Genomic DNA, 27,282 nt, shown 5'->3' with positions numbered 1-27,282 from the left:
ATAAAGCAGTGACTGAGCCACAGGAGAGAAAATTCAGAACTACTCACAAACACAGGAAAACTCACGTAAAGCCACTAGTAATGAAGAAAGTAAACAGACAAGATAACTTTTTAAATATCATAATAGAAAAAGTGTTTTATCCATAAGAAAGGCAAAAGTCTTAAAAGTCCATCAGTGTCAGAGTGATGCATTCGTGCTTTGCTCCTGGGGATATAAATGGGTATAGCTGCTGTGGAGTGCAACCTTGCCAGCCAGCCCAGCAATTACGCTTCTAGGCACAAGGAAATGTGCCTGAGGTTGTCCTACAGCGCTGCTTTGTGATAGCAAAATATTAGAAACAAACTAAATTTTCATCAGCAGAGAGAAAGGTAAATGAAATAGCATACATTTATTCAAAAATATACTACACAGTGGGCTTCCCCAATGGCTCGGTGGTAAACAATCCACCTGCAATGCAGGAGACAAAGGAGATGCAGGTTTGATCCCAGGGTCGGGAAGATCCACTGGAGGAGGACATGGCAACCCACTCTAGTATTCTTGCCTGAAAAATCCCATGGACAGAGGAGCCTGAAGGGCTACCGTCCAAAGGGTCGGACACGACTGAGCACATACACACACAGTTCACTTTTTTATACTGTATGATAGTTAATGGCAATAAACAGATTTTTTATGTATCAACATGATCCATTCTCAAAAAATAAGAAAGCAAGTTACAGAAAAAAATGCAATTTTAAAACCATTTATATAAATTCTTCAAGCCTTTGAAACATTCTAATTTTCTATCTATATAAAAGATACTAAAATCACTTTAAGAGTAATTTTAAGAGCACATGAAACTCACACAGAGGTTATTTCTGGGTTAGTGAAAAGCTTTTCTTCAGTTTTTCAATCCTCCTCCCCCTTACAAAAAATTGCTCTGCACCCCCAAAAGTCAAATATAATAACATGCTACACGATATGACCCTGAGCACCCTGATAATGACCTGAGGGTGGTGTGCTCAAACCATGTGAATTTTATTATGTTATTATAATACAAGCACATAGTTTAAGTGAAAACGAGATGAAACTTACGCATGTAAGGCAGTTTTTCTGGGCAGGGGAGGTATGGTGAATATGTGAAGTTTTCCGGAAGATATGTTGTTGTTTGAACAAGATAATCACTTGAATTATTGCCTTCGGGATAATCTTAGAGAGAGAGAGAAAAAAGTTACGACCAAAAAATTGCCTTTTGCTTTGCTCCTAGTATGAAATATGTCCCTGTCACTGTGTAAAGACTATACTCTGTAATCCACAGCAGCACTTAAAAGGCAATTATCTAGAAAGAACTAGAGAAAAGCAAAATACACCTGCCAGGACTGCTCTCCCATTCACCCTTCATGGCTGCCAGAAGGGACCTCTCAGCATGATTTCCCCGGGGACCCTGGGACGCGTCTGGGAGCAGAGCGGCCGGATCCATGCGTGTACACACACAGCAGACTCATCTGCAACCAGAAGAGAACACCTGCTCCCACCCCTCCCCCAGCCGAGCTAGCTGCCAAGGGGGAGTGAAAGTATACCAGGGTGAGAGAGCGTGGTCTCAGCAGTTGTGGTGCACAGGCTTAAGTGCCCTGTGGCGTGTGGGATCTTCCCCAACCAGGGATCGAACCGGTGTCCCCTGCACTGGCAGGGAGATTCTCAACCACTGGGCCAAAGAGAAACCACCACGATGAGAAGCCTGTGCACTGCAACGAAGAGTAGCTCCTGCTTGCCACAACTAGAGAAAGCCCACACACAGCACTGAAGACCCAGCACGGCCAAAAATAAAATACAATAATATATATACACACATATATATGAAGAAAGTGCCCCAGGAGGATCATCTCCACTATCAGGCAGCCCAGGGTGCTCTGGACACCCACGTGGCCACAGCACGCTGCATTTGCAGCCACAGAGAGCAGACGGTGGGAGTAATGTTTTCTCACCACCTCACACTTAAGAAACTGAGATTTACCCACTCAACTGACTTCTGCAATACAGCCCAATTAAAAGTCTTAAGTTAGTCATTTCCAACCCGTGGGCTTCAGTTTCTGGAGCGCCCAGGAGCTATTATTACTCTATTATTTTTAGAGTCAGCAAATTATGGAACACAGAGGTACTGGTTTAGAGTGCCAAAATCAAGTACTGAGTTCAAATCCTGCGCCAACACACAGCTTGGTGGTACAAAGCAAGAGAACAAAAGTTTCTCTTCTGCACCCACCTCGTGTTGTCATTTTCAGATTTCAGAAAGATAAGTGTACAAAGTGCTCAGAACAACCCCAAGTCCATATGCATATTCAGGAACTTCACCTACGAGTGACCGCATTAGAAATGAGCCTCTCAACCTGGATCAATCAGAGCCTTAGGAATTTTTTTAACTTGGAACTGAGGAGATCACATCTCAGTCCCTTTCTGGAACAAAGTTCTGAGAAGTTCTGAGATGCAAATCTGGGAACCATGACCTGCTAGCTTCCTGCTATGCAAGAGGAAGCTGGTCTAAGAGAATGAGATCAGCACGCAGTGAGTAAGACATGAGAAATGGAAACTGCTGATTATACCACTGTCTGTCTTCTGGATCACAAACTCTGTACCCATAGGAAATGAAGTTCCAGCAGCTGCTCTGGAAAATGTGAAGACTTTATTTCAGTCTTCAGTAATCTGCTCTAATGAAAAAGGCATTCCTATAAGAACTGGCCAGCAAGAAGAGAGTTAGGAAAGGGGAAAACGTACATATGACTTAAAAGGGAGGTCTGCCTGCCAGCGACCAGCAAGCAAAAGACTGAGGGTCAAAATCAGAGGCTTACTGAACTGCAAAAGTTAAACCTTCTCACCGCAGACTCCTAGAAATTGAATATGAAGCACACGAGAAGAATCAAAGAAACCTAAATACCTCTGGTCCATGTCATGATCTAACATAAACATTCATGCATCATCAAAATACAATAGATGAAGGGAATTCCCTGGTGGTCCAGTGGTTAAGATTTCTTGCTTTCACTGCCAAGGGCCCAGGTTCAATCCCTGGTCAGGGAACAAAGATCCTGCAAGCCATAGATGTGACCAATAAATAAATAACAAAGTAAATTGAAGACATTCTTAAAAAAAAAAATACAGTAGATGAAGATGCACCTGGGAGCCAGGAAGACACTCTGGAGCAAAGACACACACCCCACCTTCAGGCCTACCTGCTGGAAAAGGCCCTGTAGACCAGACCCCCTTATGAATAAGTGGAAACTCCTCATGAATTTGGCAAGTTGTCAGTCAGGTTTGAAGGCAAGTATATTACCAGAAAACCTCAACATAACAAATAGGGCCCAGTGACGGTACAATGGCTAAGACCTATTCCACCAGAAAGTGATAAAGCCCCAGTAACAAAGTCCTCCCTCACTCATGCCTTTCTCCAGGGAAGACAGCAGAGCGTTTGGTAAGGAAAGCCCTCTAAGACAGAGGGCAGAGGGGGTCAGTGGACAGCAGCAGTTTTTATGCCAATACATGCAGGGACAGACAAAAACCACAGAAACCCCTCTAGGAGGCCACACCTGTATCGCATCCATAGATACCTAAAAGATTTAAAGATACTAAACATGACATAAGTGTGCGTCCTAAGTCACTTCAATCACGGCTGTCTTTTTATGACCCCATGGACTATAGCCCACCAGGCTCCTCTGTCCATGGGATTCTCCAGGCAAGAATTCTAGAATGGGTTGCCATTTCCTTTTCCAGGAGATCTTCCCAACCCAGGGTACAAGCCCTCATCTCCTGCAACGGCAGGCGGCTTCTTTACCACTAGCATCACCTGGGAAGTTTCAAAATAAGTGTCAGGAAGCCCAATAAAGTTCTGATTCTTTTTTCAAAATCCTTTAAAAACTATATATCTAGATATATGTATCAAATTTCAAGTTATAGTAAAAAAAAAAAACAAAAAACCAACTCTTCTCCTTTTATGGGGACTCTAACTATGCCAGCCAAGCATCTACTCTATACTGTGTATTATTTGTAGGAGCTGAAAACAGAAGATAAACAAGCTTGTCCCTGGGAGTCCACTGCCTTTCTGTGTTCCAAAGGCCCATTTTCTTGTAATCCTGAAGAAGATAAGTATTAACACACAGTCCCAAAGTAATTTTTTAATGTCATGTAAATTTAAATAAGAGCATTTTCTTACTATACATAATTTATTAATTCTTATCATTAAAGCCCGGTCCCCTTCTCTTAGCCACAGACTCTGACTCTAAACTCACATCCAAGTCACAGAAGTTTAAAGCTCTCCAGACATCTCTGCAAAACAGACTGTTAACACGGCTCCCTTTGGGGAGTCTCATGTCAACAGGAGGGCTGGAGGATTGTTTTCACTTTTTATTTTCATGCTAAAATGACTGAATTTGCCATGAAAGAAACCATGGATCACTTTTATCAGTTTATAAAGAATCAATTAAAAAAAAAAAACTCAGAGACATGCAGTATCATTTTATCCTTTAAATACAAAGTTTTTTTAGCTGAAACATGTGATTCTTGACAGCATCCTTATAAATGATCACAAGATCTCAACTCATTGTCAGACTAATAAAAATGTCTGTACCCTTCAGTAATGCATCCAGTGGTAGTTGTATCACCCCAGTGTATTGTGTATATAAGAACTATGCACCCTCTTGCCATATGTCTGTAAATCTCTTTTAATTGAAACCAAATTGCCTTTGATTTCTAGCATTTAATACAGCACCTACAACACAAAAGACACTACAAATGAATGCTTCACAACTGATAATATGGACAACAATGATTTAAACTTTGGGAGACTATGATGTAATAAACCCACAAAATTGTTATTCCTACCAAAGTGCTGAGGCCCATGTAGCACAACCCCAGCTTCAAAACCCAGGAGCTTTAAAAGGTGACGCATGACAGATGCTCCAGAGGCCAATCTACCACAACCACTATAAAATGTAGATATTATTTCATCTAATGAACAGATGAAAACACAGTGAGACCTGGGCCCCTGGCTTCTTCCTCCCTTTCAGAGCTACACCAGAAAAAAAGGAACCCAGGATGAAACCTGTCAGACAAGCCCCTCCTCGGCTCTCACTGGACCTTAGGAGAACAGGCCAAATGAGCCCTCTCCAGGGCTTTGTTTCCCCTGTGGCTTAAAGCAGGTAATAGAAATCCAGTGAGTGTTCTGGTCTATTTACAGCTTGCCGTGTCAGGTTGGCCAAGTCTGAGGGCCTCCGACCATGCACCCACCAAATGAGGAAGTGTGCTGGCTTATTTCTAACAAGGCTGCTGGCTCTAACAGCACGTGACCTTTGTCATCTGTTTTGATAACTGCCGACTGAATACATTTCGTTTTCTTAATTTAACTGATTCCATGGGCTACAAGGCAAGGTACCATTTGATTATAAAAGTACATGATTTCTTCACAAAAATTTTATATAGATCTCTTTACACTTCATGCTTCAGAATGTCAGGCACAGGGTTAAAAAATCCTGTTTGGAATCAAAAGTATTTAGAAATATCACAATTTGCCACTGTGAAATATTATGCTTTTTGCTAACTAGTTTTATTGGCATATAACACTGTATTAATTTAAGGTGTACCACATAATGATTTGATATGTGGATATATTGTGAGATGATCGCCACCAGGCTAATTAACACCCATCACTTCACATGGTTACATATTTTTTTCTTGTGATGAGAATTTTAAAGATCTAATCTAAGTGATAAATTTTCAATGAGTCAATACATATTTCTCAACTCTTTCCTGGAGTCCAATTAGTCCTTTGTACACCTTACTGACCACTGTCTCCTTTTGGGCAGATTTTATCTGTATACATCTGTGCAGAAATAAATCACTATATTATAAGTAGCTACTTACAGTTTCATCTCTCCCAAAAGTCCAGAGATCTTCCATAAAATGAAGATCTTTTATTCTTTTTTGGGGGGGTGGGGGGGTAGGAATCCTTTATTTTTGAATTGTACTATCTGCCTTTTGGGCTTTCCTGGTGGCTCAGTGGTAAAGAATCCCCATGCCAATTCAGGAGATTTGGATTCAATCTCTGAGACAGGAAGATCCCCGGGAGAAGGAAACAGCCACCCACTCCATGATTCTTGCCCAGGACCCCAAGGACAGAGGAACCTAGCAGGCTACAGTTCATAGGGTTGCAAAGAGTTGGACGTGACTTACAATAATATCTGCCTTTTACAATGAATGCTACATGCCAGATTTTCATTTTATTCTAATAATTCTATGAAACAAGGTAAATGAAAAAGCTGGGCATAAAGAACTTGGAGAGTCTTTTAAATATGCACCAGCTAGTTGGTATAAGAACAAGTACTAGATCCAGAATCTTTTGATCCTTAAACCAGAGAACATCAGCAATCTGGAAGACAAGCTCTCACCCTGACCAGTTATAAGCTGTGCAGCCCCGGGTTGGTCACTTCGTCTGGGCCCTGTTGTCTCAGATGTATAATAATGGGGTTGAAGCAAGTGATCTCTAATGGTCCTTCTAGCTCTAAAGTTTCAAGATTATTTTCCCTAAAAAAGGTAACATGGCAATGTGGGAGAAAGACCATGCTGTTGGAGAGCACAGTTTTGAGAGGATGTTTTTCTTCATGTTGTGTCTCTAATATCTAGCTGAGTATTAACTATACTAGCTGCTCAATATAAATGAACACAGCAGTGCTTCATAGTTACCTATTCAGACTCCATTTTCCCTTTCTTCCTAGATAAAGTGAAAGTGTTAGTTACTCAGTCATGTCTGAATCTTTGTAATCCCATGGACTGTAGACTGCCAGGCTCCTCTGTCCATGGAATTCTCCAGGCAAGAATACTAGACTGGGTTGCCATTCCCTTCTCCAAGGGATCTTCCCAACCTGCATCTCCTGCATTGCAGCTAGATTCTTTACCGTCTGAGCCACCAGGGACAGAATCCCAATTTCATTCAGAGCACCAGAGGCCAGCTCAAAGACTATCATTCCCAGTCGCCCTCACAATTAAGTATGTCACTTTGCTGACAAAGGTCTGTGTAGTCAAAACTATGGTTTTTCCAGTAGTCATGTACAGATGTGTAAGTTGGACCATAAAGAAGGCTGGGTGCTGAAGACTCGATGCTTCTGAACTGTGGTGTTGGAGAAGACTCTTGAGAGTCTCTTGCTTGGATTGCAAGAAGATCAGACCAGTCAATCCTAAAGGAGATCAACCCTGAATATTCACTGGAAGGACTGATGCTGATGCTGAAGCTCTAATACTTAGACTACCTGATGCAAAGAGCCAATTCATTGGAGAAGACTTTAATGCTGGGAAAGACTGAAGGCAAGAGAAGAGGGAGGCAGAGGATGAGACAGTTAGATAACATCACCAACTCAATGGACATGAATCTGAGCAAATTCCAGGAGATAGTGAAGGACAGGGAAGCCTGGCATGCTGCAGTCCATGGGGTCACAAAGAGTTAGACTCAACTTAGCAACTGAACAACAAGGAGACATGAGTGGGATTACCACGCGGGACTTCTGGGGAGGATCCTTACAAAGGGGGAGCTCTGTTTCTCTTCCCTTCCTTCCACTGCTCCTTCTAATGACCCAAGAGCAAACATGAAGCCTGGAGACCCACCGTGTCTTAGCCTGTGAAACATGACACAGCAGAAGGGGGAAAGTGCGTGAAGAGTTTCTCAACAAAAGGAAGTTATCCAGCTTCCAGACTTCATTTATACAAGAACGTAAGCCTCATGTGTTTAAACCACTGCGGTCAGCTTTCTCTTACAACCAAACCCAATTCCTAACTGACACAATGACAGTCTCCTGAGAAGAGCTGCACCATCAGTAAAGGAACCAACTGAAAGGCTTCCAAAGATTCATAAACAGCAACCTTTAATCAAAGGATGCATTGGTTGGTTGGTCTTCACTGAAACTCTGAGTTAGTGAGGGAAGGAGGGAATTTCTTTTCAGTTGTGACGTATTGTGGTGGGGTTGGAGGTGGGGTTCATCTTGCCCAAATAACTAATTCTCCTAATGAAGCACAATATTCACACATATAACTTATTCACCCCCTGGGAAAAGAACCTGATTATACACAGATTTCATAAGCACTCACTTACACAAATACAGTAACCTAAAGATGCTTAGTACTTCTGTTCAGTTGAATGAACTTTTCATGAATACTTCCACAACCAACTTATTCAACCAGGAAAGTCCTAGTGAAGCTTTTAAAATGTTTCGATTTCTCTAAAATTGACCTATTATTCAGAAGACTAATTCAGTCAGAAGACCACTTCATGAGACTTTCACTGTACTATTAAAATACCAACTCAGATGAGACCGTTCTTTTGAAGGAAATTTCTTTAAAGTTAAAAGGAAGAAGAAAATTAAGAGTGATTAAAAAAACATTGATTGGTGGCATTGTAACACAAATTAGGCAAATGACTAAAACAGATTTTGTAGAAGCTGGGTGACACTGAAGTTAAGAATCAATATGCAACAGTCTTGAGATGTGAGAAGGGTCTAAAACTATTACCCACCTTAACATACATTTTAAGAAAATGTACCTATGACCGGGGGAGACAGGGACTTCCTATTAGCAAGTAGGGGGTATGTGTGTGTGATTTATAATGACACAATGAATGAAGAACTGTTGACATAAATTAAATCTTGAATTTTAACTGCTTAAAATAAGAATACGGTGGATGCAACAACTAACAATCAGCCACTGAACCCTTAAAATAACATCTAATATGGCTTCCAGAGACCATGTGCAAAACGCTGCTACAAAAGAGCACATGCATTCTTCCACAACAGTCGCCTCTACTCACATTAGCTCTACCATTAACTAAATCATGAGTTGGGCCTATTACTTAGGCTTTAACTTCCTGTGATTTTGATGGAGATTCTTCTTCTAAGTTATATTTTAAAAAGGCAAGAGCGGCTACTGATTTCCAACGTTTTATGATTTCTTCCTTTCGCTCCTAAAAAGGCCATACAATTATTAACACTTTCCTGTAACTGAAACAAGTATTTTCTAGACAAAGTTGGCAAATCATCTTAGGAATTAAAATGGGCATGAAGAAAGATGGCAGCATGGCTAAGATGCATAAATAACCCTGTGGATAATCTGTCTTTAATATGGAAGGTGAACTGAAAAACAAAAGTTATTTTTCATATTTCATGTTTTCAAGAATTAACTTAAGTATCTTTATACAAAACCCCATCACCTTGGTGATAACACCTTTTACATCCAAGAATACATGACAGTCCTAACAGTGAAAGACCTTTCCAGTGCACTTAGAAGGAGACCTTCCTCTTTTAACAGGAAGTTACTTGGAGTCAGGACAAAGATGAAGAGATCTGGTTTACTAATTTATGATGACAAGGCTAAGAAGCAGAAGTAAAGCAAAATTAAACAGGAAGCAGTCTTACCTGTACCGTTGAGTGTAGTGTTTTTATTTGTGTACAGCCTGATCATATGTCCTATTGTTTTCACATTTTCTCTTAACATTATTCCTCGAGCTTGTACCATAAAGAGATATGTATTGGCTATGAAAGAAAAAAAAAAGAATGACATGACTCAATCAGCTTTTTTAAATTAAAAATATAATATTCAGAATTGAGGAACTACTCAATAGACTCAATCTGATTCAACTAGTACATCGAACAGGAAAACATAAATATAAAATTACTATTTCCCATTATCAAAAACTCACAAACTCCTTTTAAAAAACAACAATAAAATGAAAAGGTAAAGTAGTAATATCCATCCATCAACTAGAATGAGACTAAATAAGCACTCCAAAATATAATTCCTTTATCCACATATGATTTTCTACTATAAAATATACTCAGGAATTTCAGCAAGGCATTCTTTACCACATTCAACCACATAATCCTAAAATTCACTTTCTCTAATTCTACATTAATACCCTCGAACCAAGGACTCCACAGAGGTTAAGAATTCCCTCATCAATCATAAACATACATCACAAATCACCATGTCTAGTCTGGGTACAGATCTTTCAAATTCTCAGTGTTGGGGGGCACACGCAGGATGACCTAGAATTACAATCTCTTTTGGTAATTTCTCTTGATTACTTGAAATTTTACACTCTCAATCACAAATCTACCTACCAGGATTATAAAAGCAGACAAAATCAAAATCGACATGGCAGCACTACTTACAATAGCCAGAACATGGAAGCAACCTAGATGTCCAATGACAGAGAAATGGATAAAGAAGATATGGTACCTATATATAACGGAATATAACTCAACCATCTAAAGGAACAAATCTGAGTCGGTTGTAGTGAGGTGGATGAACCTAGAACCTGTTACACAGAGTGAAGTAAGTCACAAAAACAAATCATCTATTATCATCTATAATATCATCTATTAAAGCATACATATGGAATCTAGTGGAGAAGGAAATGGCAACCCACTCCAGTATTCTTGCCTGGAAAATTCCATGGACAGAGAAACCTGGTGGGCTACAATCCATGGGGTTGCAAAGAGTTGGCCACGCCTGAGCAAATCAGCATGGAATCTAGAAATAGTACTGATGAACCTATTTACAGAGAAGAAATGGAGACACAGACGTAGAGAATGGACTGTGGACACAGCGGGAGAGGGAGAGGTGGGACAAATGGAGAAAGTAGCATCGACATGTACACGTCATTATGTGTAAAACAGATAACTAGCCTGGCGCTCCATGATGACTGAGAGGGTGGGATGACACATACATAATCATGACTGATTCACATTTATGTACAGCAGAGACCTCCACAATACTGTTGAGCAACTGTCCTTCAATAGAAAAAAAAAATTTTTTTAAATACGTCACTAGTGGTCTCATTTTAATTATAAAAAAATCAACGTGGCATTTTCAACTTGTTAATTTCAATCTCCAAGTGCTTCAAGAATAATTTATATTTTTTTTCCTCTGGGAGAAACTGGTAATTGGACAAAGATTACAAAAGTCACTGCCTTTTGAGATGCCAGCCTCCTCAAAAGCACAGAAGTCGAAAGACTCTTTCTTTCTTTGTCCTGATTCTGCTAGTGCTGGGCATAACTTTGGACAGCTCACCAGATCTGTTCCCTTGCCTAAAAATGGCAGTACTACACCAGGTTTCCCGGTAGCCCCTTCTATGCTAAATGTTCCAAGCAAAAAGCTAAAAATCATAAGCTCCATTCAGACAAGAGGAGGCGGCTCATTTTCACAGCAAAACCAAGAAACTGCAAGGCTTGGTTAATGACTCTTTCAATTTTAAGATAAGCTGTCTTTCAACACACTAATGGCACTCTTGAAAAATGAATGCTGAATGAAAAGATCAAAAATGCCAACTCATTTTCTGGGCCCAGTTCTGCTTCTTTGAGATGGCACAGAGAGATGAGCAAAATGTTTGCTACCTCCTTTCTCCTTTTATTGAAATTTGAACTTGCTCGAAGTACAAATGAGCAGAGAATAAATAGAACAGAGAAGTGGAGTAAAATAACACCTTTTTTTTCACTTTTAATCCATAGAAGAGAAATGCAGGTTTCACATAAGCTCCAGCTCAATCATTTTTAGACGCCTGTCTGGAACCTGCCTGCCAATGCAGGAAATGTAAGAGACATGGGTTTGATCCCTGGGTCAGGACAATCCCATGGAGAAGGGCATGGCAACTCACTCAAGTATTCTTGCCTGGAGAATCCCATGGATAGACAGTCCATAAGGTCGCAAAGAGGCGGACATGACTGAGCGACTTAGCACGCACTCACCACATCCTCTCTGGAAATCAGTCCTATAATTAGATCTAACTTGTTTAGGCTTGAATTTATTAAACCAGGCTTACAAACCCCACAAGTTTTTATTACATTTTTGTTTTTTTAGTGGACTTTCAAAGACAGATGAGACAAAGTGAAAAATGAAACTAAAGAGAACAGCCAACCAAAAATGCGGGAAAATGTTCAAGAAAAGCCAAAGTAACATTAGCAATTCGACCGAAACCAAGATTTCAACTGAAACGACGCAGAGAAAAAAAATGAAATGGATTACGAGTATCTACTGATTTACAATTATCTTGGCTCATTTAATCCTAAAATTATACATGAAATTTGTTATCAATGGTGTAAACAGCCTATAATATTTGTTATGCACCAAACTGGGGGGAAAAAAAAGACCTGGAGAAGGAGGACTGAATCAAGAGTTATTAAGCCAAGACCAGTACTGGGAGAAACAATACTGCCCCAAACAAGGATACACAAGGTAAGAACACATGTGTGTCCTGGAAATAGAATTTTCACAAATTACATAGGTTTTTCTTTTAATTAACATACCTACTCTAATAGAGAAAACTGTTTGAATTTTGTATGCTTAGTCGTTCAGTCGTATCCAGCTCTTTGCAACCCCATGGACTGTAGCCCGCCAGGCTCCTCTGTCCATGGGATTCTCCAGGCAAGAATACCGGAGTGGGTTGCCATGCCTTCCTCCAGGGGATCTTCCCCACCCAGGAATCAAATCTGAATCTTGAAACCAAGTCAAATTTAAGAAACAAGGATAATAACCAGCATAGAAAAGGACAATCAAAGTCAAATTTTCCTAAAAACTTTCAAAACATCAGGTAACCAAACTGTTAATAAAAAAATAATTACTGATGGCACCTGTGACAAAGGTGAATTACTTAACAAAAGCATGTATTTACTGTGCATTAGACAGATGGAGAAAAAATAAAGGTGAGACACCAAGCTCTCCAAACGGAAAATCTATTAGTTTATTTTAAATCATTCACAGCTAATTGAGCTACATTCCTTAGGTTAATGGTCCTCACGGGTTTAATCCCTAAAGATCAAAACACATTAAGGAATGAAGCTGTATTTAAATAGAGGCACTGGTAACAGGAGGAAGGTCGTGTGTCAAAGTGTTTCAAGGCATAAGAAACCAGCATGGAATAATCCAGATTGACTACCAAACACCATAAAACTACAGTAACTCACACTCAGGTAATTCTACATGCCTGCTAATCATCATTATTGTAAAACCGAATGTCTTATTGGCAAGCCAGGAAATCCTTGTCTAAGATTTCTATTCCAGGGACTACCCTGGTGGTCCAGTAGTGAAGACTCCACGCTTCCACTTCAGGGGGCTATGAGTTGGATCCCTGGTAGGGGAATTAAGAAGCCCAAATGCTGCAAAAAATAGTTTTAAAAAAGAGAGAGAGAGATTTCTATTCCATCTTACAAGTGATTACATTTCAGAAAATAGGGAAATCTTCCCCATGATTGCCCTTTGGTCTCAAGACAACTCAGAAGAGCACTAAAAACCAGCACTGCTTCATTAAAAGGAAGCTATGTTCTCTAATTTAGTTCACTTGCTATTTGCCTCTGCATTGCGAGACATAAATTTCACTTATTTACCTAGTCTGTTTTCCAGGGGGTTTGGGGGGGACTATAACTTAAGGTAAAAACACTTCAAAAATTAACAACTTACAATAGCTTGTAGGCATCTTACCCTGGGTTTATGAGGGAGAGATTTATGAACGTGCCTCATTCTCAACTTGAGAAAACTAGGGAATGTATCTGCTGTAAAGCTGTGACTCCACACCCCTTCACATACGTGCTTTGCTCCTTCAAAGCACAGAATAGATTCAAGTCAAGGAGCTCTGTAGTCTGCAGTTATCTGGCAAAGGCTTCCTCAGCTTTGAAGGACTCAAATACAAATCCCTCTGATCTCACCATCCTTGTCCCTGACTGCCACAATCTCCAGGTCCTTTAACAAACCAGAAGTCAACTGCACAGCTGATTCTGAGAGGGAGACGGTGTTGTTAGACAGTCTCACACGCAATTATAAACACAGTGCTAGAGCTAAGAGGAGTGGGGTACAAATACAATTGGGACAAACATTCATACAAAAGTAAAAGTGGGAACCATGGTGATGAATTACCACAGGAAAAATTATCTAGAAAGGAGATAAGAAGGTGGAGTTCAGACCACAAATAGAAGATATAAAATTAAAAGACCTCAAGATGAATTAATCTGAGCTGGAACATGGTGAAGAAGCCATTGGACAAAAGAAAAAGGGAATGGTCAATCATGACAAACGCCAACACAAAGGAGAAGAAGAAAGACAATAAGGAAAAAAATCTTAAAAAATGAAAAGCTAGAAAAAAATAAATAAATAAATAAATAAACAAAAATGAAAAGCTAATACCTAGCACTTACTCTACTGGGCATCCTTAGAAGTTCTTTATATAAACTAATAAACAACCCTATAAGGTAGATATTAATATTCCCATTTTACAGACAAGGAAAATGGAGTTAAGTGATTTGCTCAAGGTCACACAGTAATTTATTAGCAAGTGGTGGTGCTACGATTCACCCCCAGCAGTCAGCTCCAGCAACCCAACTCTTCATCACCATCTCAGTCAGCCTTTTAAAATGCTATCAGAGGAACCTCCCTGGTGGTCCAGTACTAAGATTCTGCTCTCCCAATGCAGGTGGGGCCTGGGTTCAATCCCTGGTCAAGGAACTAGATGCCACATGCTGCAAAAAAGATCGAAGATCCCAAATGCCACAACTAAGACTCGATGTAGTCAAATATTTTTTTAAAAAAATAAATAAGAGTGCTATTAGATCCTGGTCAACCTTCAAGACAGCAGTTTCACCCAAATAATAGGAAACAAAAAAAGAAGAAATTAGTAGAGAGTTGAGTGGATAAAGTGAAAGCAGTCCAGTTTCAGAACAGGTAAATGAGAACCAGGGCAAGGGGAAGTTTTCTTGGGCAGGAGGGACCTGAGCATGACCTAAGTAGAGCAAGGAAAGAAGAACTTTAAAGTGAAGGCTCTAAGTGAGGAAGAGGAAAGAGGGAGAAGAACGTCTCCACTGATGGGCCGGCACAAGCAGACACTCTGGGATGCACGGCTGCAGAGGACACTCAGGGATAAGCCAGACAACCTGAGGAGCGCTGGCAGCAATGGACAGGAAGCTGTAACGGTCCCAGGAGGTAAACGGTGTGAAGAAACAGAGAGGTGAGGAGAGGACTTGGAGGTCCCTGTGAAGGTGCGAAGTAACATTAATGGGGACTCCCCTGGCAGGCCAGTGGCTAAGACTCCGCGTTTCCAATGCAGGGGACCTGGGTTTGATCCCCGGTCAGGGAACTAGTTCCCACATGCCACAACTAAACATTGAAACATGTATATTATCATATGTGAAGCAGAACACCATTCCAGGTTCGATGCATGAGACAGATGCTCAGGGCTGGGGCAGTGGGATGACCCAGAGGGATGGGATGGGGAGGGAGGTGGGAGGGGGGTTCAGGATGGGGAACACGTGTAAACCCATGGCTGATTCATGTCAATGTATGGCAAAAACTACTACAATATTGTAAAGTAATTAGCCCCCAACTAAAATAAATAAATTTATTAAAAAATAAGATAAAATAAATGATTTTTAAGTACTTCCCTATGACCAGTTTGCTATGATCAGTGCATTCTCTTGGCAAAACTCTATTAGCCTTTGTCCTCCTTCATTCTGTACTCCAAGGCCAAATTTGCCTGTTACGCCAGGTGTTTCTTGACGTCCTACTTTTGCATTCCAGTCCCCTATAATGAAAAGGACATCTTTTTTGGGTGTTAGTTCTAGAAGGTCTTGTAGGTCTTCATAGAACCGTTCAACTTCAGCTTCTTCAGCATTACTGGTCGGGGCATAGATTTGGATTACTGTGATACTGAATGGTTTGCCTTGGAAACGAACAGAGATCATTCTATCGTTTTTGAGATTGCATCCAAATACTGCTTTTCAGACTCTTTTGTTGACCATGATGGCTACTCCATTTCTTCTAAGGGATTCTTGCCCACAGTAGTAGATATAATGGTCATCTGAGTTAAATTCACCCATTCCAGTCCATCTTAGTTCGCTGATTCCTAGAACGTCAACGTTCACTCTTGCCATCTCCTGTTTGACCACATCCAATTTGCCTTGATTCATGGACCTAACATTCCAGGTTCCTATGCAATATTGCACTTTACAGCATCGGACTTTGCTTCTATCACCAGTCACATCCACAGGTGGGCATCGTTTTTGCTTTGGCTCCATCCCATCATTCTTTCTGGAGTTATTTCTCCACTGATCTCCAGTAGGATATTGGGCACTTACTGACCTGGGGAGCTCATCTTTCAGTGTCCTATCTTTTTGCCTTTTCATACTGTTCATGGGGTTCTCAAGGCAAGAATACTGAAGTGGCTTGCCATGCCCTCCTCCAGTGGACCACATTTTTTCAGACCTCTCCACCATGACCCATCCGTCTTGGGTGGCCCCACACAGCATGGCTTAGTTTCACTGAGATAGACAAGGCTGTGGTCCGTGTGATCAGATTAGCTAGCTTTCTGTAATTTTAGTTTCAGTGTATCTGCCCTCTGATGCCCTCTCGCAACACCTACCATCTTACTTGGGTTTCTCTTACCTTGGACGTGGGGTATTTCTTCACGGCAAGAGAATACTCTACATGTGGACGTCACCAGATGGTCAACACCGAAATCAGATTGATTATATTCTTTGCAGCCAAAGATGGAGAAGCTCTATACAGTCAGCAAAAACAAGACCAGGAGCTGACTGTGGCTCAGGAGATCATGAACTGCTTATTGCCAAATTCAGACTTAAGTTGAAGAAAGTAGGGAAAACCACTAGACCATTCAGGTATGACCTAGATCAAATCCCTTATGAGTATACAGTGGAAGTGACAAATAGATTTAAGGGACTAGACCTGATAGACAGAGTGCCTGATGAACTATGGACAGAGGTTCGTGACATTGTACAGGAGACAGGGATCAAGAAAATCCCCATGGAAAAGAAATGCAAAAAAGCAAAATGGCTGTCTGAGGAGGCCTTACAGATAGCTGGGAAAAGAAGAGAAGCAAAAAGCAAAGGAGAAAAGGAAAGATATTCCCATCTGAATGCAGAGTTCCAAAGAATAGCAAGGAGAGATACGAAAGCCTTCCTCAGTGATCAGTGCAAAGAAATAGAGGAAAACAACAGATTGGGAAAGACTAGAGATCTCTTCAAGAAAACTAGAGATACCAAAGGAACATTTCATGCAAAGATAGGCTTGATAAAGGACAGAAATGGTATGGACCTAACAGAAGCAGAAGATAAGAAGAGGTGGCAAGAATACACAGAAGAACTGTACAGAAAAGATCTTCACGACCCAGAGAATCACGATGGTGTGATCACTCACTTAGAGCCAGACATCCTGGAATGTGAAGTCAAGTGGGCCTTAGAAAGCATCACTACGAACAAAGCTAGTGGAGGTGATGGAATTCCAGTGGGGCTATTTCAAATCCTCAAAGGTGATGCTGTGAAAGTGCTGCACTCGATATGCCAGCAAATTTGGAAAACTCAGCAGTGGCCACAGGACTGGAAAAGGTCAGTTTTCGTTCCAATCCCAAAGGCAATGTCAACGAACGCTCAAACTACCGCACAATTGCACTCATCTCACATGCTAGTAAAGTAATGCTCAAAATTCTCCAAGCCAGGCTTCAGCAATACGTGAACCGTGAACTTCCAGATGTTCAAGCTGGTTTTAGAAAAGGCAGAAGAACCAAAGATCAAATTGTCAATATCCACTGGATCATTGAAAAAGCAAGCGAGTTCCAGAAAAACATCTATTTCTGCTTTATTGACTATGCCAAAGCCTTTGACTGTGTGGATCACAATAAACTGTGGAAAATTCTGAAAGAGATGGGAATACCAGATCATCTGACCTGTCTCTTGAGAAACCTGTATGCAGGTCAGGAAGCAACAGTTAGAACTGGACACGGAACAACAGACTGGTTCCAAATAGGCAAAGGAGTACGTCAAGGCTGTATATTGGCACCCTGCTTATTTAACTTATATGCAGAGTACATCATGAGAAACGCTGGGCTGGAAGAAACACAAGCTGGAATCAAGATTGCCGGGAGAAATATCAATAACCTCAGATATGCAGATGACACCACCCTTATGGCAGAAAGTGAAGAAGAACTAAAGAGCCTCTTGATAAAAGTGAAAGAGGAGAGTGAAAAAGTTTGCTTAAGCTCAACGTTCAGAAAACTAAGATCATGGCATCTGGTCCCATCACTTCATGGGAAATAGATGGGGAAACAGTGGAAACAGTGTCAGGCTTTATTTTTTTGGGCTCCAAAATCACTGCTGATGGTGATTGCAGCCATGAAATTAAAAGACACTTACTCCTTGGAAGGAAGGTTATGGCCAACCTAGATAGCATATTTAAAAGCAGAGACATTACTTTGCCAACACAAGTCCGTCTAGCCAAGGCTATGGTTTTTCCAGTGGTCATGTATGGATATGAGAGTTGGACAGTGAAGAAAGCTGAGCGCCAAAGAATTGATGCTTTTGAACTGTGGTGTTGGAGAAGACTCTTGAGAGTCCCTTGGACTGCAAGGAGATCCAATCAATCCATCCTAAAGGAGATCAATCCTGGGTCTTCATTGGAAGGACTGATGTTGAAGCTGAGACTCCAATACTTTGGCCACCTCAGGCGAAGAGTTGACTCATTGGAAAAGATCCTAATGCTGGGTAGGATTGGGGGCAGGAGGAGAAGGGGACGACAGAGGATGAGATGGTTGGATGGCATCACTGACTCGATGAACATGGGTTTGGGTAGACTCCGGGAGTTGGTGATGGACAGAGAGGCCTGGTGTGCTGCAATTCATGGGGTCGCAAAGAGTCGGACACGACTGAGCAACTGAACTAACTATGACCAGTTAACTAGGTCATTCTCAACATTAAAAAAAGAAATAGTACTAACATTAATGAAGGTGAGAAAGTGCCAGATGTGGAAGGTTAGGAAGACTATGGTCTGGAGAGAAGGGGGACAGGGTGGAGCAGGAAGGCTCTGGATTGAGCATAACTCAGAAATCATCCCAGGCTGTGGAACGTCAGAGGGCATGGGTTTCTAAAGAGAAGGGAAATGAATTAACGTGAATTGAGTACCTCCATTCGTCAGGCACTGAGCTAAATGCTATGTATTACATTTCATTTAATTCTCCTGTAGCAGGTTGAACAGAGACCGCCCAAAAGATATGTGCACATCCTAATTCCCAGGACCTGCAAATGTTATCTTATTTGGAAAAACAGTCTTTGTAGATGTAATTCAGTTAAGGATCTCGAGATGAGATCATCCTGGATTATCTGGGTTGGCCCTAAATCCAATGAAAGCGCACATACAAGAGAAAGGCAGAGTGAGACTTCTATACACACATACACACACACACACACACGAAAGTAAAGTGAGGATGAAGGCCTAGGAAGCCAAGGAATGCCAACAGGCACCCAAAGCTAGAGACAAGGGAGGGTCTTTCAGAGCCTTCAGAGGCTGCACAGCTCTGCTGACTTCTTGATTTTGAACTTCTGGCCAACGAAACTGTGAGGGAATGCGTTCCTGCTTTAAGCCACTCAGACTGTGCTAATTTGTATCGCAGCCCTAGGAAACAAATATACTATCCCAGGATAGAGGCACAACTTTCCGCATTTTAAGACCAGAAAACTGATTTCCCTGGTGGGCAAGTGGTTAAGAATTCACCCTTCAGCGCAGGGACATGGGTTCAATCCCTGGTCCGGGAAGATCCCACACTCCTCCAAGTAACCAAGCCCGTGCACCATAACCCCTGAGCCCACATGCCGCAACTACTGAATTGCGCCACAAGCCACAATCAGAGAATCGGCGCATTGCACTGAAAGATCTCACATGATGCAAAGATCCCACATGCTGCAGCTGCAACTAAGACCTGACACAGGCAAATAAATAAGTATTTTAAAAAAGAGATCAAAAAGCAAACTCAGACATTACACAGGTAGAATTTTAAAAACTCAAGATTCAAGGACTGCTCTAAATGACTCTGAGAGGCAGCAATCTGGGAGAAGCAATGATTGGGAAGTCCTACAGGAGACAGAGAGACTAAGAAAATGAAAACTCTTCAATGCAAAAAGTTATGAGGGAAGTGACAACAGAGGGGATTTACAGATTGCAACCAATGCAAGGAGGATATCAGAAGTAGTACTTCAAAGTCACAGGACAGAAAATGGTTTCCCATATAATCTACAGAACATGTAATGAAATAAACAACATGGAAAAAAGCAAACCACTTTATATTTTTGTTGTTCAGTCGCTAAGTTGTGTCCAACTCTTGGTGACCCCATGGACTGCAGCCCACCACACTCCCCATCCTTCACTATCTCCCCGTGTTTGCTCAAACTCATGTCTGTTGAGTTGAAGATGCTGTCTAACCATCTCACCCTCTGCTACCCTTTTCTCCTTTTGCCTTCAATCTTTCCCAGCATCAAGGTTTCTTCTGCTGAGTCGACTCTTCGCATCAAGCAGCCAAAGCATTGGAACTTCAGCATCAGTCCTTCCAATGAATATTCAGGGTTGATTTCCCTTAGGATTGATTGGTTTGATCTCCTTGCTATCCAAGAGACTCTCAAGAGTCTTCTCCAGCACCACAATTTGAAAGCATCAATTCTCTCACGCTCAGCTTTTAGAGCCCAGCTGCATATGTACATCCCTTGACAGTAACCACAGACAGTTGAATCATGTACTCTATGAACTTTTAAGAACTCACAATAACCTTTTAAATATCTATTTCACATGCCTGTAAGTTTTCTTCTTTCCACATCTAGCTCCTTGTTCAACAAGTTCCCAGAAATTACTCGTCTGAGTCTGTAAAAGCTAAATATATTATCTCTATTAATAATGCTGTAAACCCCAGGATGAGGCCACATGACATATGAAAAAGAGTTCATACTGTGCCTAGAACCGAAGCATTGCTTAAGTCAATCCCAAAGAAAGGCAATGACAAAGAATGCTCAAACTACCACACAATTGCACTCATCTCACATGCAAGTAAAGTAATGCTCAAAATTCTCCAAGCCAGTCTTCAGCAATATGTGAACAGTGAAATTCCAGATGTTCAAGCTGGTTTTAGAAAAGGCAGAGGAACCAGAGATCAAATTGCCAACATCCGCTGTATCATCGAAAAAGCAAGAGAGTTCCAGAAAAACATCTATTTCTGCTTTATTGACTATGCCAAAGCCTTTGACTGTGTGGATCACGATAAACTGTGGAAAATTCTGAAAGAGATGGGAATACCAGACCATCTGACCTGTCTCTTGAGAAACCTGTATGCAGGTCAGGAAGCAACAGAACTGGACATGGAACAACAGACTGGTTCCAAATAGGAAAAGGAGTCCGTCAAAGCTGTATATTGTCACCCTGCTTATTTAACTTATATGCAGAGTACATCATGAGAAATGCTGGGCTGGAAGAAACATAAGCTAGAATCAAGATTGCCGGGAGAAATATCAATAACCTCAGATATGCAGATGACACCACCCTTATGGCAGAAAGTGAAGAAGAACTAAAGAGCCTCTTGATATAAGTGAGAGAGGAGAATGAAAAAATTGGCTTAAAGCTCAACGTTCAGAAAACTAAGATCATGGCATCTGGTCCCATCACTTCATGGGAAATAGATGGGGAAACAGTGGAAACAGTGTCAGGCTTTATTTTTGGGGGCTCCAAAATCACTGCTGATGGTGATTGCAGCCGTGAAATTAAAAGATGCTTACTTCTTGGAAGGAAGGTTATGACCAACCTACATAGCATATTTAAAAGCAGAGACATTATTTGCCAACAAAGGTTCGTCTAGTCAAGGCTATGGTTTTTCCAGTAGTCATGTATGGATGTGAGAGTTGGACGGTGAAGAAAGCTGAGCGCCAAAGAATTGATGCTTTTGAACTGTGGTGTTGGAGAAGACTCTTGAGCGTCCCTTGGACTGCAAGGAGATCCAACCAGTCCATCCTAAAGGAGATCAGTCTTGGGTGTTCATTGGAAAGACTGATGTTGAAGCTGAAACTCCAGTACTTTGGCCACCTCATGCGAACAGCTGACTCATTGGAAAAGACCCTAATGCTGGGTACGATTGGGGGCAGGAGGAGAAGGGGACGACAGAGGATGAGATGGCTGGATGGCATCACCGACTCGATGGACATGGGTTTGGGTAGACTCCGGGAGTTGGTGATGGACAGAGAGGCCTGGCGTGCTGCGATTCATGGGGTCGCAAAGAGTCAGACACGACTGAGCGACTGAACTGAATTGAAACCCCATGATGAGGCCACATGACATATGAAAAAGAGTTCATACTTTGCCTAGAACCAAAGCATTGCTTAAGTTAAAAACAAAACATAACAGACTTCTAGGCTGTGCCATGCTGCAAAACAAATGATTCCCTTTATGTCAAAGCACTATTTAAACAGACTATTTTACTATTTTATGGTGATAATTCAAAGTCAAGTTGGGCTCAAGGAAATCTGCAGAGCAAGTAATTATTAGCTTATAATATCCTCCTCCCCATCCTTTCAGTAAATCACAGACTGACTAATAAGTAGAATGAAAGAATTCTGTGCTCAGAATCCCATTTTATCAAGCAATCATGAATACACTGATCACATACAGCACAGATCTATTTCAGATCTTAGCCAATGGCTCAAGCTCTGCTGATGTAGGCACCAAAAATTAACAAGAAATTCTTTCCGACAGGTGCTTTTTACCACTTCCACTCTGCAGTTTAACAGCTTTAAGTTATTTGAGGATGACTTTTCTAACAGTCTTATTAAAGACGTTCAAAGTGGAGACATGTGTTTATTTACAATAAATATGTGTTGAATAACCACCAACTGCCAAGCAGTATCAGCAACTAAAGAGCCATGGGGGCCCCTCTGTAAAAACCAAAATCCTAAGAAAGGGTAAACTGCCTAAAACATTGGAATTACTTCTTCTACAACAACCAGATGACCAGCTCAGCCTGGTTTAAACTTAGCTGAAAATTCAAAAACTAGACTCTGAACACATGATCTAACACATGACAGCTTTCAGCACTGTCCTTTGTTAATTGATTGTTACTCACTTAAACATATGGCTTCTTTAAAGCATGACAGGAGCCTAAAGAGTCAAGAGTTATAAACCACATTGGAGACAAGTAGAATCAGGAGGAAATGAGGGAACCAGGAAAGAAAAATGCAGGCAATTACATTTTTAATCTAATCAGTAAGGAAACTTATCTAATGAAATTATAGACTAAAGGATGAAGCCATAAATAAACACACCCAGGAAACATTGTAAATCTGCTGAAAATAAATGATTTCAGAATGCATTTAAAGTGAATGAAATGAACCTCTACCCACTTGAGAACGCTATCATAATGAGAGGACATAAAAGAGAGACCTATGTGAACTATATGCTTTATAATTATCCCCAATTTCCCTGTGTTTTCACAATTAAAATACCGTTCATAATTTCAACTTACATATTCATGAAAGGAGAATGACTCTAAAACAAGCAGGAGAGAAGGGGACACAGCATGGAAAATGCATTTCAACGATTTCCAAAGCCAGGGCATACTTTCAAATCAAAAAACAAGGCATCTTTTAATTCTCTACCACTGGTCCTCTTGAGTCAAATGAAAATGAAGTCCAAGTTCTCTTCCTGCAAGTCACGCTGGACATTGCACTATGATTAGAAGTCATAATATCTGAGCCATTAACTTAATTATCAAAAAGGTAATACATAAAACATGATTTCAGTAAAGAATTATTAACACTGCTACTGCTGCTAAGTCGCTTCAGTCATGTCCGACTCTGTGCGGCCCCATAGACGGCAGCCCACCAGGCTCTGCCGTCCCTGGGATTCTCCAGGTAAGAACACTGGAGTGGGTTGCCATTTCCTTCTCCAGTGCATGAAAGGGAAAAGTGAAAGTGAAGTTGTTCAGTCGTGTCCGACTCTTAGCGACCCCATGGACTGCAGCCTACCAGGCTCCTCCGTCCATGGGATTTTCCAGGCAAGAGTACTGGAGTGGGGTGCCACTGCCTTCTCCGTTATTAACACTAGCAAGTCTCAAATACTTAAAAAAGAGATAATATTTCAATCAAGGTGTGATGGTACAATAACCAACTTCACAGAGCTTCTTAATTATGAACATGTTATAAAGAGATTTTTATAAGTCTTTTGTTTTGAAATTATTTCCACTGGTTAACGTGTAGAGCCATCAGTTCAGTTCAGTTTCTCAGTTGTGTCTGCTCTTTGTGACCCCATGGACTGCAGCACACCAGGCCTCCTTGTCCATCACCAACTCCCAGTCTACTCAAACTCATGTCCATTGAGTTGGTGATGCCATCCAACCATCTCATCCTCTGTCGTCCCCTTCTCTTCCCACCTTCAATCTTTCCCAGCATCAGGGTCTTTTCGAATGAGTCAGTTCTTCACATCAGGTGGCCAAAGTATTGGAGTTACAGCATCAGTCCTTCTAATGAATATTCAGGACTGATTTCCTTCAGGATGGACTGATTGGATCTCCTTTCAGTCTAAAGGACTCGCAAGAGTCTTCTCCAACACCACAGTTCAAAAGCATCAATTCTTCTGCGCTCAGCTTTCTTTATAGTCCAACTCTCACATCCATACATGACTACTGGAAAAACCATAGCCTTGACTAGACGGACATTTGTTGGCAAAGAAATGTCTCTGCTTTTTAATATGCTGTCTAGGTTGGTCACAGCTTTTCTTCCAAGGAGCAAGCGTCTTTTAATTTCATGGCTTCAGTCACCATCTGCAGTGATTCTGGAGCCCCTAAAAATAAAGCCCGTCACTGGGTCCCCATCTGTTTGCCATGCAGTGATGGGACCAGATGCCATGATCTTAGTTTTCTGAACGTTGAGCTTTAAGTCAACTTTTTCACTCTCCTCTCTCACTTTCATCAAGAGGCTCTTTAGTTCTTCTTCACTTTCTGCCATGAGGGTGGTGTCATCTGCTTATCTGAGGTTACTGATATTTCTCTGGGCAGTCTTGATTCCAGCTTGTGCTTCATCCAGCCCAGCGTTTCTCATGATGTACTATTTATATTGATCCTATTAAGTGAATTACAATGTATCTCTCTAATAATTAAAAACGTTAAATAACAAATTTAGGATCAACCTATAACTCAATCACATAGTGGTTTCATAAAGAAATGCATGATCCTGGTTGCCTTAAGTTATCTGTACATTCTGTCCATTTTTATTCTGGAGGAAAGAAATTCTTCACCATGAAAGCTCTTTCTCCAGTAAAACACGATGCTATAAACAAATTAATCTGGTTTTTAACAGGTAAGATTAGTTAGATGAAAGATCAAATGAGATAACCAATTTCAAATGTAAAACTATCTCACACTAAAGGATTTCCCAACTGTTTGGGGTGTGTCTCAGAAATAAAGTTCCGAGGGTGAAGGATTAATTAAAAAATCAATCAGGGACTTCCCTGGTGGTCCAGTGACCAACACTCCATACTCCCAATACGGGGGTGGGGGGTGGGCCAGGGTTCGATCCCTGATCCAGGAACTAGATCCCACAGGCCATAACTAAGACTGCACATGCCACAACTAAAGATTCTGCATGGTAGTTTTATTCCCAGCATGCAGGATCCTCTACTTGCCACTTGTGAACTCTTAGTTATGGCATGTGGGATCTAGTTCCTGGACCACGGATCAAACTCAGGTGGGAGGGAGGGAGGGACATGTGTATACCTATGGCTGATTCATGTTGATATACGGCAGAAACCATCACAATATTGTAATTATCCTCCAATTAAAAATAAAAATTTTAATGCAAAAAAAAAAAAAAGATCCTGCACACAACTAAGACCTAATGCAGCCAAATAAATAAATAAATAATTAAAAAAAAAAAATCAGGATCCCAATTAGATTCTCTAATGATAAGACCCAGGTTGCCTTAAATAAGGCTTGAGCACCTTCATGTTTGAAAGCCACTGCTTGTAGTAATTCTCTAAACATCACTAACATTTGTAACAGGCGAAAAAATAGAAGTCTCCTTTCACAGTTTAACTTGTATAAATACATCCTCTTTTATACAGCTTTCTAATTTATGCGCAATTCATTCAGACAATGAATCTATGTTTCATCCTTAAAGAACATACAACATAAAGACTTCGTTGAGAGCCAAAGACTTTTACTAACTTGACTATTTAATCATGAAAACCAAGATGCAAGCAAAAAGTCATATCTACTACCCCTCTGGAGAAAAAAAAGTAATTACAATTTCAATATTTAAAAGCACTAAGTTATGTTTTCCTGAACAGTCAAAAATAAAACATTTCATAATTTCAATTTACTTATTCATGAAAGGAAAACGACTCTAAACAAGGAGAGAAGGGGACACAGCATGGAAAATGAATTTCAAAGATTTCCACAGCCAGAGCATACTTTCAAACCAACGAACAAGAACAAACATCCTTTCTTTCCTACTTTAACTGAGGAGGGTTTTTGCTGTGGTTTAAACCAAACACCATCAAGTTCTGCTACAACCAAAAACAAGTATGCCATCAAGTCGGCCCAATGTAGGATATACATGCTATGGAAAAATAAAATTGGAATGCTACCTGAAATTCTCCAACGGGTCTAAGACATGAGGAAAAAATACCTAATGATAACTGGAGTAAAACTCTTGATTTCCCAGTGGCATGTTAATGGCCTTGTAGGTATTCTCAGAAAATCTACTTTTAACCTTCAACTGACCCAATCTTCAACTCTAATCACAATATAACCCATATATTATTCTCTCTGTTATTACCCTGAGGAAAGGCAGAAACATAAAGATCTTTTATATACTCAATCACTGGGTCTTTCAGGAATTAAGAAAAAATGATTCAGAAGAAAAAAGAGAAAGAAGAGGAGGGAGAAAGAGCTGGGGGTAGGCTGCTCTGATGAAACTGGTCAAGTGCAGTCCAAGCAGCGGTGACGATATTCAGTTTGGTCTCAGGTGGCGAGGGAAATGAACCAGGAGGAGAAAACTGGCAATACATAAGGTCTGCGGGGCTCTCCATTGGCCAGGAAGGCCCAAACAGGACCTAGGAAATTCAAGTTCTAGAATAATCTCCCAGAAAAGGACACAGCAGGGGAAGGAGAGGGTGGGATGAATTGAAAGAGAAGCACTGAAACAAATACATTACCGCATGTAAAACAGCGAGTGGAAAGTTGCTATGCAACACAGGGAGCTCAACCTGGTGCTCTGTGACAACCTAGAGGGGTGGGGGGTGGGAGGAAGGTTCAAGAGGGAGGGGACGTATGTACACTCACGGCTGATTCACATTGTTGTAGGGCAGAAACCAACACAACATGGTAAAGCAATTATCCGCCAATTACAAAAGAAAATTTACTCATAAAACAGTAACATGGAGAATGGTTGTGAAGCACTGTCAGATTTCAATGAATTCATTTTCCCTTTA

At 40.9% G+C, this 27,282-nt stretch overlaps 1 protein-coding gene across 8 annotated transcripts in view; it reads right to left on the bottom strand.

The window, feature by feature from the left end:
• B4GALT6 (beta-1,4-galactosyltransferase 6) overlaps positions 1–27,282 on the bottom strand; it is a 117,481-nt gene that overhangs the window by 76,692 nt on the left and 13,507 nt on the right. For 6 of the 8 annotated variants that reach the window (XR_014074824.1, XR_014074823.1, XR_014074822.1 and 3 more), the window contains exons 2-3: positions 9,414–9,530; positions 1,072–1,185 (exon numbers count right to left, since the gene is read on the bottom strand). Coding sequence is in view for 5 of the 8 variants with exons in the window: in XM_081562646.1 (XP_081418772.1) it covers positions 1,072–1,185; positions 9,414–9,530 (231 nt within the window). In the remaining 3 variants the exon portion in view is untranslated. The remainder of the gene's footprint in view (positions 1–1,071; positions 1,186–9,413; positions 9,531–27,282) is intronic. The other 2 variants (XM_081562648.1, XM_081562649.1) reach the window with 1 other exon arrangement.

The sequence above is a fragment of the Giraffa tippelskirchi genome, chromosome 14 (genome assembly GCF_054371585.1).
Source record: "Giraffa tippelskirchi isolate mGirTip1 chromosome 14, T2T-mGirTip1v1.2.pri, whole genome shotgun sequence".
Classification (NCBI taxonomy): Eukaryota; Metazoa; Chordata; class Mammalia; order Artiodactyla; family Giraffidae; genus Giraffa; species Giraffa tippelskirchi.
Note: the sequence above shows the minus strand (reverse complement) of the source record. Positions and strands in the feature narration are given on the sequence as shown.